Below are 15201 nucleotides of genomic sequence, written 5' to 3'. Positions count from 1 at the left end.
GCAAGAAAAACGAAAAGATGCCAAGACCATCAAATCTCAGATTTTAATGAACTTAAACAGAGCCAAGTCAGAAACCAAATAAGAAAGAGAAGAGCAAAAAACGAAAAAAAAAAAACTCTCTGCCTAAAATCCAACAGAATTGAAAAACAAATCCCACCCTGCTTTTATCACCTTTAATCTAATTCTTCCCACGATAAAGTAGGTCCTATACGCATTTTTACAGGGTAGGAGCAACAACCAGAAAATGAAATAGAATAAAAAAAACAACATAAAATTGTAAAGACACTGCGATTAAAAGAAGGGGAAAAAGAGAACAAGAAACGATTGAAAAAAAATAACTGGGATTTTAACTTCTAAGGGCAGAGAAACGGATCGGTCTCAGGTACTAAAGCTCCTTCCATGCTTCAAGCTCACGGCACTTGTTAAGAGAAACTGTAAACGGGATTGTTCATATCTTCTTCTCTCTTGTTGCATTTTATGCTCAAGCCGTGAGCAAACGTCTTCTAATTTAGCAACCATTAGCCACCACACCATCTGGTTTAGGAACAGACCCATTATCAGCAACCTTGTCATCACCGGTACTTGGAGCAGCTGGAGGAGATTCCTTGGTAGCTGAATCAGCAGTAACGGATTCCTTTTTCTCGTCTGTTGTAGTCTTCTCCTCGTTTACCTGTTGATTTAATTCATCTATATGTTAGAGCAAACACTTTATATACTGACTACAACAAAAATTTATAAAAATGTTTTCTTGTTCTTGCCTGTTTCTGTGTCTGCTGCTGCTTGGCTTTCTTCTCCAAGATAGTCTTTTGCCGAACCTCGTAGAAGGAAAAGTCATCCAAAATGCAAGTCTTGCTAGTATGCTCCTTGAAAATCTTCACAATCTTCAAACCTTGCTCCAACTTGACCTAAAACACGATCCCCACAATAGAAACATCAACACAAGAAAAAAGAACGAGAACATGCCTTAACGAAATGTAAAAGCTTTACAGGTCTGTTACCTCTTGTGTGTCTCTACTGTTGGTAACAGGTTTATTCTCATTGTTCTCAAGGGTAATATGTTTCAGCAAACTGTTTGGAACATCCTTCACAATATGCCACTTGAGAGGGAAGGAGCCAGTCCACTTATCTTGCTGCCAGTACTCCACATTTGTGTTGAAATCAACTGGTCCTGTCATTTCAGCAAGCCCAACAAATTGTCCACTTGCATTGACCTGAAAGACAAAAATTGGAGTATATAGCTTAATCACATCAAACAAAATATAAAGAGCACTGCATTTGAGTTCAAGAATATTTACAAACCGAGAAAAATAGAAAGATAGGACATCCGCCAGGTTTCTGCTGAGCTTCCTGGTAAGCTGCAGCAAGCTTCTTGTTTCCATTTGGTGTACTAGCCCAAACATTGTATTTGATGCTCTTGTGCACATCATCTTCGCTGTAAGACTTGATGATAAAGAACATAGCATTCGCATAATCCACTGGGAAATCTTCTTTGTTGTACAGTTCTCTGTCAGGGACAATGCATGTGTTATCCGTCTCCACATCCTCGGTTACATTTGATTCACTAGTCTGCTCCTTAGCCTCTAAACTCTCTTCTGAATTTCCCTTCTGGTTCTTCGTGCCCTTTGCTCTAGGTCCCCTGTTAAGTTCATTCAACCCATCTACGTTGTTCTCATTTCCATAGAAGTAATTGTTACCCCTTCCCCAGCTTCTGTATTTGTTGTCTGTCGTGCTCACCCATCCTCTTCCATTTGTTCGTGAATCATACCCAGAAGAACCATAACCCATACCAGATCTCCCCATGCTACCATACTGCTGACCATATAACTTACTTTGAGACAACCTGTTGTAGTATCCCTGAGCTGTACCGTAGCCAGTCATTGATGAAGGCTGGTGCATACCCTGCATAGAGAAAACATTGATTGAGGGTCAACTTTTACGGCAACAGAACAGACAATAGCGCTTATTAATACAAAGAACAATAGAAAGATATCATACGGTGTAGTGAGAATTTGTGCGGTAGTTTTGATTCCTCGATGAAGGCGCACTGTTAGCCTTAGAATAAGAGGATGCAACTCCATTACCAGCAACAGGCCTCTGCACATCTGAATACTTAGAGCCGTCGTAACAGGAGACAGGACCATAAAACCCATCATAGCTAAATCTAGGATCCTGATAACCAGCCGCAAAACCTCCTCCTGGAGCACCATTTCCATACAAATTGCTTGAGGTGTTAAGTGTCTGATTATTTGGTTTCACTGGAGCTGATCCATTGCTTCCTTTTGCCATACCAGCAGCAGTTGCAACATTATTGCTTTCCGCAGGTAGCGTCTTAACACCACCAGCTTTGTTTGCAGAGAGATCCCCCTGGGTAGGGGTAGCAATAGATGAAGCAAAAGGCCCACTAGGGAAAAAGGTAGGATATTGGTACTGCTGAGCACCATACAGCTGCCCATCTCCCCCAACCTGTGGAGCAGGGCTTGTTGCTGGCGAGTAAGGATATGCTGCATACCCGTAACCCTGAGGATACATAAGAGATCCATTCTCTCCATATATTCCCTGGTTAAAATATCAAAACTGTCAAACAGGGCAGATGTGAATAGAATGAAAGGTAGATCGGACCTAATAATCACACACTTACAGAGTTCATGTCAACACCCTCAGGATTTGGGTAACCAGTGTAGTCGCTCCACTCATGACCACTCCCATATCCTGAAAGTTAATAAAACGAGAAACTTGTTAAGCATTGGTGAACAAGCTTGTGAATTGGTGTTTCTAGAATCTAGATAGGCGAGGGATTGAGGATGAAGTTACCTCCATAATAATAGGGCTGGTAGGCATTAGGAACATAGCAAACTGAAGGGTCCACGGCATCACTAGGAAGAATTGGTGTCAAAGATCGGTCAAATGAAGGAACTTGACCATGTGTATCCACACCTCCATACTGGTAAACAGCAGTCTGAACAAAAAAAATACAAAAGAGCACAGATTGTTAAAAGAAACTGGAAGTGTAAAGGTCGCAACACAGACAAAATAATCCTGCTTCATACCTTCTTGTTTGGCTCAGGGATCTCCGAAGCTTTTGCTTGAGAATCCAAAGTTAGCTTCTGCAACATATCTGTAGCTTCTACAAACAAGTTGAGTCAAGGAAACAAAGACCTCTGTATGTGTGCGAACTTAGAATTACACCATAAACAAACCACTAGAATAGTGAAATGCAAGCATATAAAATTGTGAAATCAAACATTCGTTTACTTTGCCCGCCACAGGATGATAATCGATTTTCATCAGTTACTCCCACGAGAGGCAAAGAAAACCTAAACAGCGACAGTGATATTTAGAGAACCCAAACTAAATCTACGCTATATCAGATAAATCTGAGAGACCAATGATAATCGAAGCACTGAGGGAACGAAACTCGATCCAAGATCCAATAACGCAAACAGCAGAAATCGAGCGAGAAACGAGGAGATCGAGAAAAACAAAACACAGATCGAGAAACATAAACAAAGGATACGATCAGCAGGTGGAGCAACGGTAGCCATGAGATCAGATTCGACAACAAAGATTGATAGATCCTTCTCGGACAGATAGGGGATGCGACCAAAAGAGAGAGAGATGAAGGAGAGAAATAGAGAGAAGAAAAAGAAGAAGATAGAAAACCTAAACAGAATCAGAAAAACCCAGATCGAATCTAGGGTTTAAGAGATACAAAAAAAAATAACGAGAAGGAGAAGGGGTAAATTTGGCCGCAGCCGCCAAGAGAAGGGTTTTTCTTCGGGGAAGAGGAAAAAAAGGGTTTTGTCTCTGTACCTTCGAGTGATTCAAATAGATCCACGAAACGACCCCTTTTTTCTCTCTTTTCTATTATCTTTTTTTTCCTAATTTACATTTATTTCTTCCACCTTAAGATATTTCCTCTTTTGGTTATATTGACTCGACGACGGTCTTCTGCTTTGGTAATTACCACAAAATTTCCACTCAAAATAAATTGGTAATCTTGTTAATAGATATAAAAATCTGGCAAAAAAATCTAATATTTGTTGCCCGAAAAAAAAACCCTAAAATACATTGAATACAGAGCAAAATTTGGTAAAATCTAAAAAGCAGATCTCCCCTATATTTATCAAAATATTGTAATAATCAGAAAAAAATATTATATGAGTGTTCTAAACTAGACACTGTAAAGACATCTTTTAGTTTTTGACCTTAAGTCGAAATTAATGGGCCAATACTGAAGTTTTTCAAGGCTATAAAATGGGCCTCTTTTATCAATTTTTGGTTAACAGCCCAAAGCATCAGACAAAGCCGAACCGGAACGTGACCCGGAGGTAGACCCAGAATCCGACGTTCTAGAGTGTTCTTCTGATGACAAAACAAAACAACAATACATCCGACGGTCAAGATTAGCTCGAAGTTTCAAGAGCTAAAGGGATCGCTGCACTTGCCTTGCTTTATATCAAGAAAAAAAAATTGGGAAGCAACTAGTAGTGACTGTGCCATTCTTCATTTCTTCAGAGAGAAACCAAGCAGATAAAACCTATCTTCCTTTTCTCCTTATCCCCTATAAACTCTCCGCCGGAAATCTCCCTCCGCCTTCTCCGTCGTTCTAGTGTTCGGTGAGTGTCCTCTTTCATCTGTTGAGCTCCCATGTATTGTAATTGTGTGTATCACTTCAAATATTTGGTTCGATTATCAAGTATTTGGCACATGAATGATGGAACTAGTAATTTACAGGTTATTTGTTGAATGTTGGCTCTGAGTATTTCCAAATGTTTTCTTTGTTGTTACTTGTTAGTGAGCTCTGGATTTTTGAAATTGCGTCGTCTTTGACATCTGTGTTTTATGTTTTTTTATAGCAAAATCTGATTAGCTAATTGCCAAATGTTTGGTGATTATACAGTTTATAATCTGAGTGTTGGATTTTTCAGTGTGAGAAGTGACTATGGCATCGACTTTCACTGCAACGTCGTCCCTTGGTTCCTTGGTTGCTCCCAATGCGCACAAGTTGTCTTCTGCGAACTCTATCTCTTCAAGCTCTTTTGGAAGGAGACAGAATGTGTGCCCAAGAAGATCCCGGCCTGCGATAGTATGTGCAGCCAAGGAGTTGCATTTCAACAAGGATGGGACTACGATAAAGAAACTTCAAGTGAGAATGTGTATTAATGAATTTTTTCTTTCTTTGCGGAATTGATTACGATTCGTTTCTTTTCCGGGTTTCTGATTACTCTGTTGTTATTAGACCGGTGTTAACAAGCTCGCTGACCTCGTTGGTGTCACACTTGGGCCGAAAGGGAGAAATGTTGTTCTTGAGAGCAAGTATGGATCACCAAGAATTGTTAATGATGGTGTGACCGTGGCTAGGGAGGTATGAATTAATTGTCTGTTTGAAAAATATGTTTCACTTCGTTTAAGTGACTTCTGTAAGCTCAAAGGTTTTTTTTCCGGTAGGTCGAGTTGGAGGACCCGGTTGAGAACATTGGTGCAAAGCTTGTAAGGCAAGCAGCTGCAAAGACCAATGACTTGGCTGGTGACGGTACAACAACTTCTGTTGTTCTTGCACAAGGTTTTATTGCTGAGGGTGTCAAGGTTAGTATACTTTTCTTTCAGCTTTCTCTGATGTAAACTCAAAGGAACAGTATAATAAATTTAAGTTTGTATTTTTCAGGTGGTGGCTGCGGGTGCAAACCCTGTACTGATCACTAGAGGCATTGAGAAGACAGCTAAGGCTTTGGTTCACGAGCTGAAGCTAATGTCTAAGGAGGTAAGTTTCCTATCTTCTTTTTTGGTCGCAAAAATTCCCCCCCAAAAAAAAAAATTTCTGTCTAAAGTCTATAGCAAGAGGATATCTAAAGGTTATGTTATTGGAAATGTAGGTTGAAGACAGTGAACTTGCAGATGTGGCGGCTGTTAGTGCTGGTAACAACCCTGAAGTCGGAAGTATGATTGCTGAAGCAATGAGCAAAGTGGGCAGGAAGGGTGTGGTGACCCTTGAGGAGGGAAAAAGCGCTGAGAACAACCTTTACGTTGTGGAAGGAATGCAATTTGACCGTGGTTATATCTCCCCATACTTTGTGACAGACAGTGAGAAAATGTCTGTCGAGTACGATAATTGCAAGGTAAATATTTTTGGTTCTGAGCAACCGGAAAGGTATTTTGATGACAGATAGCCTAACGAAGCTTTTCATTGTGCAGTTGCTTCTTGTTGACAAGAAGGTTACCAATGCAAGGGATCTGGTTGGTGTTCTAGAGGATGCGATTAGAGGCGGATACCCAATCCTAATTATTGCAGAAGACATTGAACAAGAAGCTTTAGCTACTCTTGTTGTTAACAAGCTTCGAGGCACATTGAAGATCGCAGCTCTCAAAGCTCCTGGATTTGGAGAGCGCAAGAGCCAATACCTTGACGATATTGCCATTCTTACTGGAGGTAACTGATGTTTTTTATTACAGAACCTATCTGTAATCTGTGGGTAGATATCAATATGCCCTCCTGTTTAGGAATCATTTCACTGTTGTAATCTTGTCGTGTTTTGTCTGTTTGTGCGCGCAGCAACTGTGATAAGAGAGGAAGTTGGTCTTTCTCTTGACAAAGCTGGAAAAGAGGTTTTGGGTAACGCCTCTAAGGTTGTCCTCACCAAAGAGATGACGACCATTGTGGGCGATGGGTCCACACAGGAAGCAGTGAACAAGCGTGTTGTTCAGATTAAGAATCTTATTGAGGTATATGTGTGAGACAAAATGCAGAAGAAGTTAACTTTTTCTGTATAGGTTCATTGTGCTAACAAGGGAATGGTTGTGCAGCAAGCGGAGCAAGACTACGAGAAGGAAAAATTGAATGAGAGAATTGCGAAGCTTTCTGGTGGAGTTGCTGTAATTCAGGTAAATAGTATCCACATGAGCTCTTTTTTATTTATACAACAGAAGAATGTGTTTAGTGATCCTAACTAGAGCTCTTACATCTTGTTTTAAAGGTTGGAGCACAAACTGAGACAGAGCTTAAAGAAAAGAAGTTAAGAGTTGAAGATGCTCTTAACGCTACAAAGGTGATTTTCTTAATTCAGTTGGTTAGGTTACAGAAGAGTTTGTTATTCGGAGTACTCATAGATAATCTTTAATCATAAAATCTCATTGAGTTTCAGGCTGCGGTTGCGGAAGGTATTGTCGTTGGTGGTGGTTGCACTCTACTTCGTCTTGCGGCCAAGGTTGATGCCATCAAGGACACCCTTGAAAACGATGAAGAGAAGGTAACCAGCGTAACCAAAGACCTGTGGAGTTATTGTTCACTTTGCTTTTGTCTGACTTCGTTTCTAACTACTCCCTGACTATAGGTTGGAGCAGAAATCGTTAAAAGAGCACTGAGTTACCCTCTGAAATTGATTGCAAAGAATGCCGGTGTTAACGGAAGCGTTGTGAGCGAGAAGGTAACAACATAACAGAAAAACCTCTAGTCAAATATATCTCTTTGATCTAAGAAAGTTGCTTGAAAAGACGCCTTTAATTCATGACAGGTGTTAGCTAACGACAATGTGAAATTCGGATACAATGCTGCAACCGGAAAGTATGAAGATCTGATGGCTGCAGGAATCATCGACCCAACAAAGGTCAGTTTTTGGCGAACACAAGTCTCTCTCTTTTGGCTGAACCATTTCATGATAAAGATCTTTTGGATATCTGCATTTTTCTCAGGTTGTGAGATGTTGCTTGGAACATGCGGCATCGGTTGCAAAGACGTTCTTGATGTCTGACTGTGTGGTTGTCGAGATCAAGGAGCCAGAGCCAGTTCCGGCTGGCAACCCAATGGACAACTCAGGTTAGTCCAAATATTGTGATTCAGGGAATCTTGGACAATAACATCAAGACTTATGTTTCTTCATCACTGAATCTCGTTGACTTTGTCTTGTTTCAGGATATGGATACTGAGATAGACCGGCCGGGTTTGCTCTTGAAGAGGAGAGGTAGATGAACATTCCGAAATGAGGGTAGCTCACCGGGATACGGATTGCTTTAGCTTGCTAAAAAAAATATATGTGCAAGTGTAATGATTTTTGAACCAGGGAATAATGTGTTCATTTAATATCAAATTTGGAATCATTTTTGAATAAATTGTCAGCGTCAACTAAAAAAAATAGAAGCTTAGATCTTTCTCACAGTATTGTGGTCAAAAGGAAGGCTCAGCCTTTGAAAGGAGATGGTCTAGGGCTTTGTCCGGAAAATGCAGATCAATAGTTATTCTCTTTATGAAAGGTATCTCTCGAAGTGGAAAGAATTGCTATATATAGGATGATAGTAAAGACCATAAAAGTAAATCAAGACTGGATACACATGGTCAACATTAGATGGTCAAGGAAACTTGAAACGATTTTTGGTTTGCTAGCAAAGCTAATGGAGATGAGAACTCAAAAATATAATGCTTGTAGTGTTAAAATTTTTAGAATCTGAGTGAGAAAGAAATTCACTAACTGGTCAAAGAAACAAGTGTCACAGAAAGCAAATCTCTTGACAATCCTAAAAAGGTAATAGAATGCTGCCATGTTGTACCTAGAATCATCATATAACCTCAGGCGAGCAAATGTAGATTGGTTGATGAACACAATCGCAGATTCTACTATATGTACCTCAATGAATATGGACTCCACAGCCCAAGCCACAAGACGAAGAGAGCTAAATCTCGAGCAAGCTTCTTCACCTTTCACCATAGCCTTATCTCCGGGTAAAACTAAGACGAGCTGATCACAGAATAACACAAACGCAGTTTTTATCGCCATCATATCTGATATCTTCTTCTTCACTGCAAATTAAATGAGGAATCAGACAAATGCCAGTTCAACAAATTCTCAAGAACTACTGAAAGTTTGCAACTTCAAAGTTTGATAAGAGATTCAATCATCATAAACTAAAGAAACCAAATTGAAAGACGCAAAAGCAATAGAAGACTAACCTAGACTCGAATTCACGGATCTCAGCAAGTTCTTTCCCCATCAAATCCACCCACTGTACCTTCTTCTTCTCCCTTCTCTCACCATCTCCTAAATCCGAAACCACCTTCTTGAGACTGCTTTTCAGGCTTTCCCCATGACTTTGGCCTTCCTCTTCTTCTTGTTCTCTCTCTACTGCACAATCTTCTTCCTTTCCCTCTACAGCACAATCTTCTTCTCTAACCTCATTCAACAAACCATCCACATGATCAACACCTTCTTCTACATGTGCATCAACATAATGATCATGATCATCATCGTCATCAACAACAGTAGTAGTGGAAGAAGACACTTGAGGCGTGTTCTCCAATTTCAGCGAACCTGCTGCGTAGATGTGAGGAGAAGGCTTACAGAAACAGATGAAAGAAGGGCACTGGATCTTACACAGCAAAACCCTCATCAAAACATATGTTGGGTCTGTGAAACGCCCAATCATCAATCAATTCGACACAGCTCTTTTTGTCTTTTAATAAAGTCACAAACTTTTTGTGCCCATTGATGTGCCCAGATCGGAAAAGAAACCCAAAAATCTTCGAGCGACAAAAGAGCAGAAAACAGTTTTGATTTCTGGATTTCTGAAAAGCCAAAACAAAACAGCAGCAAAAGGTTTTCGAGGAAGAGTTAATAACCACAATATATATATCTCCTCTTCGATAGAATCCAAAGACCATAAATTAAGCGTTGATCAGATGAGGAAACAGACAAAAGTACATGGACCACGCAAATGCTAATACTAATTGGAAAAGAACAGATTCCAATTGATAACAATCAGCCATGGAAAAGCAAAAGGAATTGAAAAAAAAAAAGGCACATACTTTTATGATTTGTTTTGAGAGACAAAGATGGCGTAGTTTTAAGAATTTTAAACCCTTGCTCTCACATCAGAAGAAGATAAAGTTAGTCCTCGAATTTGCTTTTTCGGTGCCTCTAAAGGTGAAGTCTTTTTGATGTTCACAAAAAAAAAAAAGGTGAAGTCTTTTTAACTTGTAAGGTAACTGTTTCTTCGCTAACTGTTTCTTCGGTTAATCTCTGTATTGGATTCTCTTTTGTAGTTCAGATATCAGATCTTTTTTTATACGTTATCAGATATTTTATCTGCTCATAATACCCCTTTACTAAGAATAATACGAATAACTATTTTTTTTGTTTAGGTGAATATATCTGATTTAATATAAATAGCATATGCATTGCATATACTGTAGTTCTGTTATCTCTTTTCTTTTTTTTTGGTGAACGGTTAAGTTCTGTTATCTCTTAATATATAGTTTTTGAATTTTGTTGATAACTCAAAAGTTTCTGATTTATAAAAATATCGGATATATACTCAAAAGTAATAAAATGAATAAAAAATCAATATATGACGATACTGATAAATTTCATTAGATTATAAACTTTGGTCGCATATCATCTAATTATGCAATTAAACTATTTATTTTGAACTCGATTAGATATACGGATGAAGATACTGATAAAATTCATTAGACTATAAATTTTGGTCGCATTTCATCTAATTATGCAATTAAATTTCAAATTTTACTTGGATTTGGATGATTCATTGGATATCTAAAGGTTTCATGTTAATGGAATACGACACGAAGTTTCCACCTGAAGGAAAGTACTTATCAAATATATATATATATATATATATATATGTATAGTTGACAACTCCAGATATGATCTAATTAATTATTTAGGTATGATGTATCCTTTAGGTCTACCAAAATTTCTGCAAATTTCATATACATACACACACCTAGACCTAGACCTAGGTATATAAATGCATATAAATATATAATGCGTGTGCCAATATAGAGAATAATGATGCGACATAGGATGCTTCTCAGTTCTGACATAAATGTTGAGATCAATCAAACTCAAAAGCCATACAAGTTGTCTCACACATGCATGAGATTTGCTTATTATTGTCTAGGCATCAATCATGTATAATTGGTCCGATACATTCCACAAGTAACCTCATCCAGGTATAAAGCTTAAACCTAAAAGCAATATTATCCCATATAAAAAAAACATAAATCTTTAATTCGTATAATCCATGTTTAGACATTGGCGCTAGCTTGTCCTTCAAAAAAAATACATAAAATTTGGTAAAACAACATAAATTAATGGAAAACTAATGATTAAAGTTCTTTTTGTTTATAGCTTTGTCTCTAACCTAAACAACAGGAGATCATGTTTTGTCGACACAGAATCAATTAGAAAAACGGATAAAAATAAGAGAAGAGAGCGTGAAGTTTCTTTTTCTACAAGAAAGCTGAATCTGTGTTTCCTCAATCATCAGTACCCTCAACATGTGGCTAATACATAGTATCTACATGCTTAAAACAAGTCAATGAAAAAATGGAGAATGGAGAGCAAAAGTCAGAATCCTCCAAACGGATTTGGATATATTTTGGAGGTATTTAGGACAGGCATAAGTGTTACTGCTGCACTTTCAGAACAGGAAAGGCAATGACGTCTCTTATACTCGCGGAGTTAGTCAACAACATCACCAGCCTGTCGATTCCAAGTCCCTAAGAGAAACAATAATAGTAGACCAATATAAGTATTTGAGCATAGAAGTCCGGTCATGTTATCGACTTGACTGTAGCAAATTAACTAATGTCAATGCTATTAATTTAATTGTATGCAAGTACCATTCCCGATGCCGGAGGCATTCCATATTCAAGGGCAGTGAGGAAGTCTTCGTCGAGGGTCACCTCATATGAATCATCATCATCATCATCATCATCATCATCATCATCATCTTCTTTCTTTGCGTTTTGTTCAGTAGTTTCTGGTGCAGCCGCTGCTCGCTTTGCGTTATGCTGCCTTACTTGCTCTTCCAACCGCGTCCTCTGCCATATTTGAAGTCATATCATCAATCTTTTATGATACAGCGTCCACAAATATAGCTAAAAAGGAGAACATTTACTATGTAAGAATGTTATTCAAGAAGACACAATATTGCGGGAATGTGGAAGACTGCATTAGCCCCATTACCTGGTCCACGGGATCAGTCAATTCGGAGAATGCGTTTGCCATTTCACGGCCACAGATGAACAGCTCAAATCTTTCAGTCAAACCTGCATTGCTGTTACAAAAAAAAGGCCATTAAAACTTGAAACACTTTTCATAACATAAGATGAATGAATAGAACAGTTGCCAGAAAACGGAGCTCTAGAAACAACTTTACCTGCGATGTGGCTTGGCCAAGGGAGATATTTCGATTGGGTAGTCTAATACAAATGTTGGCTGCACAAGCTTTGGCTCTACAACAACTTCAAAAACCTGGAAAAAACGAATTTATTTCAGCACATAAATTGGCAAATTAGATAAGTGTCAACTGAAGAAGCTTCACCTCATTAAGAAGATGGCCTAGAGAAGAGCAAGCTCCAATTCCAGATTTGTCCTTGGGTTCAAGCACGTCTTGGAGTGCCAGCAGAACTGTGTCTTTGGCATTTCTGAGATCTTCCCCTAGCTCACTGAAATCGATTCCTGTTATCTCTTTAACAAGATTATGCATGGTTTCTCTCCTCCAGGGTCGCTCGAGGCAGATCTCTGTTCCCTGCACAGAGCCGTCAAAACTGAATTTTCTCAAAGATTCAAAACCAAAATAGAATTCAAATGAGTTTATCTCCACACACGAGCTGTGGTATTACCTGGTAATCAATCGTTAGCTTCCCATGAACTGCCATTGCACAGTTAGTGACGATTAATTCTGCCATGTCCATCATGTTTTGGTAGTCTGAATAAGCTTCATACATCTAAACATAGCTTAAACCGCTATGGATCAGGGAGCCATTCAAGATTTTGGAAGCCCAATAGATGCAGATGATTGAGGAGAAGGCATATATCTTGAAGTACCTCGATGGTTGTGAATTCAGGATTGTGACGTGTTGAAATGCCTTCGTTTCTAAATATACGACCAATTTCATACACTTTCTCAAACCCCCCAACCTGTGATCACAAAGGGAAATCTATTAAGAGAAAACATTTACATTTCATACATATCTCAGGTAAAATCAATTTTCCGCCTAGAGTGGCTAGTTGATACAAAAGAGGAAAGACAGAAAAAGACGCCAAAAGAATATGAAAACAGAAGATGTGTCTCACCAGCATTCTTTTCAAGTGAAGCTCAGTTGCAATCCTCAGGTAGAGATCCCTCCCAAGTGAGTTATGATACGTTACAAAAGGTCTGGCTTCGGCTCCACCAGCTGCTCCCTAGTTTTCACAAGTTCATGAAACCGACTCCCAAACAAGAATTTCAATATTAAGGGGTCATTTGAGAATGAAGGTGCCATCAAACCTGGAGAACTGGAGTTTCAACCTCCAAATAATCATAAGACTCAACTGTCCTGCGTATCTCTGACACAATCTAGTAAGATAAAACAGATGATGAGCATTGTTGATCGCCGAAACAAAACTCAGTTTAAAGAGAGATAGAGATAGAGAGATCTTAAATAATGTTGCAGAGAGATAGAGATAGAGAAACTAGATGCTCAAATGAGTTAGAAGATATTGATAACCTACTTTTGCCCTTTTCCGGAATACATCAGCCACTTCAGGATTAGCAATCATATCAACATACCTAGCAAGATCGAGCACGGTGAATGAAACGAACATAAGACTTATGAGCTCTAAGAATTTAAACCAATAAGGCAAAAGACAGAGCTCACCGTTGACGGTAACGTTTATCGATATCGGTTAGACCATGATATTTGTCTGGCAGTGGAAGGAGGGATTTTGTGAGAATCGAAAAAGAATTCACACAAATAGAAAGCTCCCCTGGAAAATTCAGAGACCATACAGTTAGTAAACAAAACCCGAAAACAATGTTTCTCTATCAAGACTAGTCATCTTATCCGAGTTCACCTTTCTCAGTCCTCTTCATTGAGCCACTAGCACCCAAAATATCACCAATATCAATAAATGCTTTCAGCTGTTCAAACTGTTCATCTGAAAGCCTTTCCTTCTCACAGTAGAGCTGCAAAGAATAAGAGTAGGCAGGGAACATAAACGTAAAGCTTGTATTCCTTCAATCAATAGGAAATGGTGTAGACATCAGGTCAAATAAAACAATGGAAGAAGATGAAACCTGAATAGTTCCGGAGTCATCCCTCAGAGTCAAGAATGCAAGTTTCCCAAACGCTCTGCGAGCAACGACTCTCCCGGCTACAGAAACACGATCACTGTCATTGTTTGATTCCTCGCCATTTGCTAGATGCTTATATATCTCTTGGAGCTGATTTGCACTGTGAGATTTTTCCCACTTGTAAGCATAAGGTTCAAGACCTTGACCTCTCAGCTCTTCAACCTAATGAACCAAATAAAAACCGATCATCACTAAATGGCCAAGACACACAGGAAAAAACTATTTACTTTCGAAACCTCCAACATAGTTGTAGTATAAGTCTGAAGTAAAGTTCATAAATTTGCAAAAAGAAACACCTTTTTTAGACGAATGGAACGGATAGCCTCACGATCGGAGGTGGAATTGGAAGACGACGGTGACCTTCTGTTTCGGCCGGATGGTTTGGGAGTTTCAGCCGTCGCGGCATTGGATGAAGAAGAAGAAGAAGCGGCGGAGGCACATCGGAGCGCCGGTGATGAGTGGTAGGATCTTCTGCCGTATATTGAGGTGAAGAGACGCGTAGAGGAAGATAGACGGAGTAATTGCCTCAACGGCGTCGCCGTTAGGCTCCATACTTTCAATGCCTCCATTTCTCTCCGGTGTGCTTTCTTTGCTCGACTCCTGCTGCTGTGGATAGGTGGAAGAAGAAGAATGTAACCAAAGTGAGTTGGGCTTTGAATTTTTTTGGACAACAACCTTAAAATCTTGTCTAACTATTTCAACTTTTGGGCTTCTAGTTTCTCAAATCTTAAAAATTTATGTCGGCTCCTCTCTTTTTTTTTTTTCTTTTTCCTAGAGCCTAAAATGAATTTTCAGAAATCTTAATTTTTGTCCTAAAAATAAGTAACAAAGTGTGTTTATCAATAATATTAACTTCCACTAGTAATACAAGAACAAAACTCTACAAAATGTTAGATCTATTCTAAACAAATTTGCCGTTTAAATATAAAGAAAAATTGATGGTTACTTTTTAATCGTAAAATATTTGGACACTTTATATAAATAAGGAATATTGTAATAATTAAATAAAACATAAGGTACATGTATATGTAAATGTTTTGGCTTATTTCCTTTTCCTTGTTGTAAAACGAGATT

General features: G+C 38.8%; 4 protein-coding genes across 4 annotated transcripts; 1 reads left to right on the top strand and 3 right to left on the bottom strand.

Moving 5' to 3' along the window:
- Positions 1–23: 23 nt before the first annotated feature.
- Positions 24–3814, bottom strand: LOC18025004. The gene is made up of 9 exons (XM_024159083.1): positions 3515–3814; positions 3048–3124; positions 2812–2956; positions 2639–2709; positions 1996–2556; positions 1300–1899; positions 999–1211; positions 759–905; positions 24–670 (listed from the first exon to the last, which is right to left on the bottom strand). Exons 1-9 carry the CDS (start codon positions 3540–3542, stop codon positions 509–511), a joined length of 2004 nt encoding a protein of 667 aa, XP_024014851.1. The 5' UTR covers positions 3543–3814; the 3' UTR covers positions 24–508.
- Positions 3815–4479: 665 nt separating this feature from the next.
- LOC18025003 (chaperonin 60 subunit beta 2, chloroplastic) lies at positions 4480–8149 on the top strand. The gene is made up of 15 exons (XM_006407149.2): positions 4480–4616; positions 4929–5146; positions 5240–5365; positions 5449–5586; positions 5666–5761; positions 5874–6116; positions 6193–6427; positions 6551–6720; positions 6802–6879; positions 6972–7043; positions 7140–7244; positions 7329–7421; positions 7509–7601; positions 7687–7810; positions 7907–8149. The coding sequence occupies exons 2-15, from the start codon at positions 4943–4945 to the stop codon at positions 7918–7920; spliced, it is 1791 nt and encodes a 596-aa protein (XP_006407212.1). The 5' UTR covers positions 4480–4616; positions 4929–4942; the 3' UTR covers positions 7921–8149.
- Positions 8150–8389: 240 nt separating this feature from the next.
- On the bottom strand, positions 8390–9714 carry LOC18025002. The gene is made up of 2 exons (XM_024159274.1): positions 8939–9714; positions 8390–8788 (listed from the first exon to the last, which is right to left on the bottom strand). The coding sequence occupies exons 1-2, from the start codon at positions 9409–9411 to the stop codon at positions 8731–8733; spliced, it is 531 nt and encodes a 176-aa protein (XP_024015042.1). The 5' UTR covers positions 9412–9714; the 3' UTR covers positions 8390–8730.
- A 1013-nt stretch (positions 9715–10727) lies between these two features.
- Positions 10728–14747, bottom strand: LOC18025001 (lysine--tRNA ligase, chloroplastic/mitochondrial). The gene is made up of 14 exons (XM_006407147.2): positions 14424–14747; positions 14071–14289; positions 13848–13959; positions 13652–13760; positions 13506–13563; positions 13282–13350; positions 13089–13196; positions 12840–12932; positions 12635–12739; positions 12334–12540; positions 12169–12263; positions 11976–12066; positions 11630–11830; positions 10728–11506 (listed from the first exon to the last, which is right to left on the bottom strand). The coding sequence occupies exons 1-14, from the start codon at positions 14694–14696 to the stop codon at positions 11414–11416; spliced, it is 1833 nt and encodes a 610-aa protein (XP_006407210.1). The 5' UTR covers positions 14697–14747; the 3' UTR covers positions 10728–11413.
- Between the last annotated feature and the right edge of the window lie 454 nt (positions 14748–15201).

Source organism: Eutrema salsugineum, unplaced genomic scaffold (genome assembly GCF_000478725.1).
Source record: "Eutrema salsugineum unplaced genomic scaffold, Eutsalg1_0 scaffold_13, whole genome shotgun sequence".
Lineage (NCBI taxonomy): Eukaryota > Viridiplantae > Streptophyta > Magnoliopsida > Brassicales > Brassicaceae > Eutrema > Eutrema salsugineum.
The sequence above is the reverse complement of the archived record's forward strand: the minus strand, read 5'-3'. Positions and strand labels throughout refer to the sequence as shown.

Coding starts and splice junctions, on each gene's coding strand:
- LOC18025004 (XM_024159083.1), bottom strand. CDS start 3,542: ATGGCTACCGTTGCTCCACCTGCTGATC. Junction 906..998: donor ACAGTAGAGACACACAAGAG/GTAACAGACCTG, acceptor ATCGTGTTTTAG/GTCAAGTTGGAGCAAGGTTT. Junction 671..758: donor AGCAGCAGACACAGAAACAG/GCAAGAACAAGA, acceptor TTAAATCAACAG/GTAAACGAGGAGAAGACTAC.
- LOC18025003 (XM_006407149.2), top strand. CDS start 4,943: ATGGCATCGACTTTCACTGCAACGTCGTCCCTTGGTTCCTTGGTTGCT. Junction 6,117..6,192: donor TCGAGTACGATAATTGCAAG/GTAAATATTTTT, acceptor TTCATTGTGCAG/TTGCTTCTTGTTGACAAGAA. Junction 7,602..7,686: donor GAATCATCGACCCAACAAAG/GTCAGTTTTTGG, acceptor CATTTTTCTCAG/GTTGTGAGATGTTGCTTGGA.
- LOC18025002 (XM_024159274.1), bottom strand. CDS start 9,411: ATGATTGGGCGTTTCACAGACCCAACATATGTTTTGATGAGGGTTTTG. Junction 8,789..8,938: donor ATCCGTGAATTCGAGTCTAG/GTTAGTCTTCTA, acceptor TTTAATTTGCAG/TGAAGAAGAAGATATCAGAT.
- LOC18025001 (XM_006407147.2), bottom strand. CDS start 14,696: ATGGAGGCATTGAAAGTATGGAGCCTAACGGCGACGCCGTTGAGGCAA. Junction 12,541..12,634: donor AGCTAACGATTGATTACCAG/GTAATACCACAG, acceptor GGCTCTGTGCAG/GGAACAGAGATCTGCCTCGA. Junction 11,831..11,975: donor TGACTGATCCCGTGGACCAG/GTAATGGGGCTA, acceptor CAAATATGGCAG/AGGACGCGGTTGGAAGAGCA.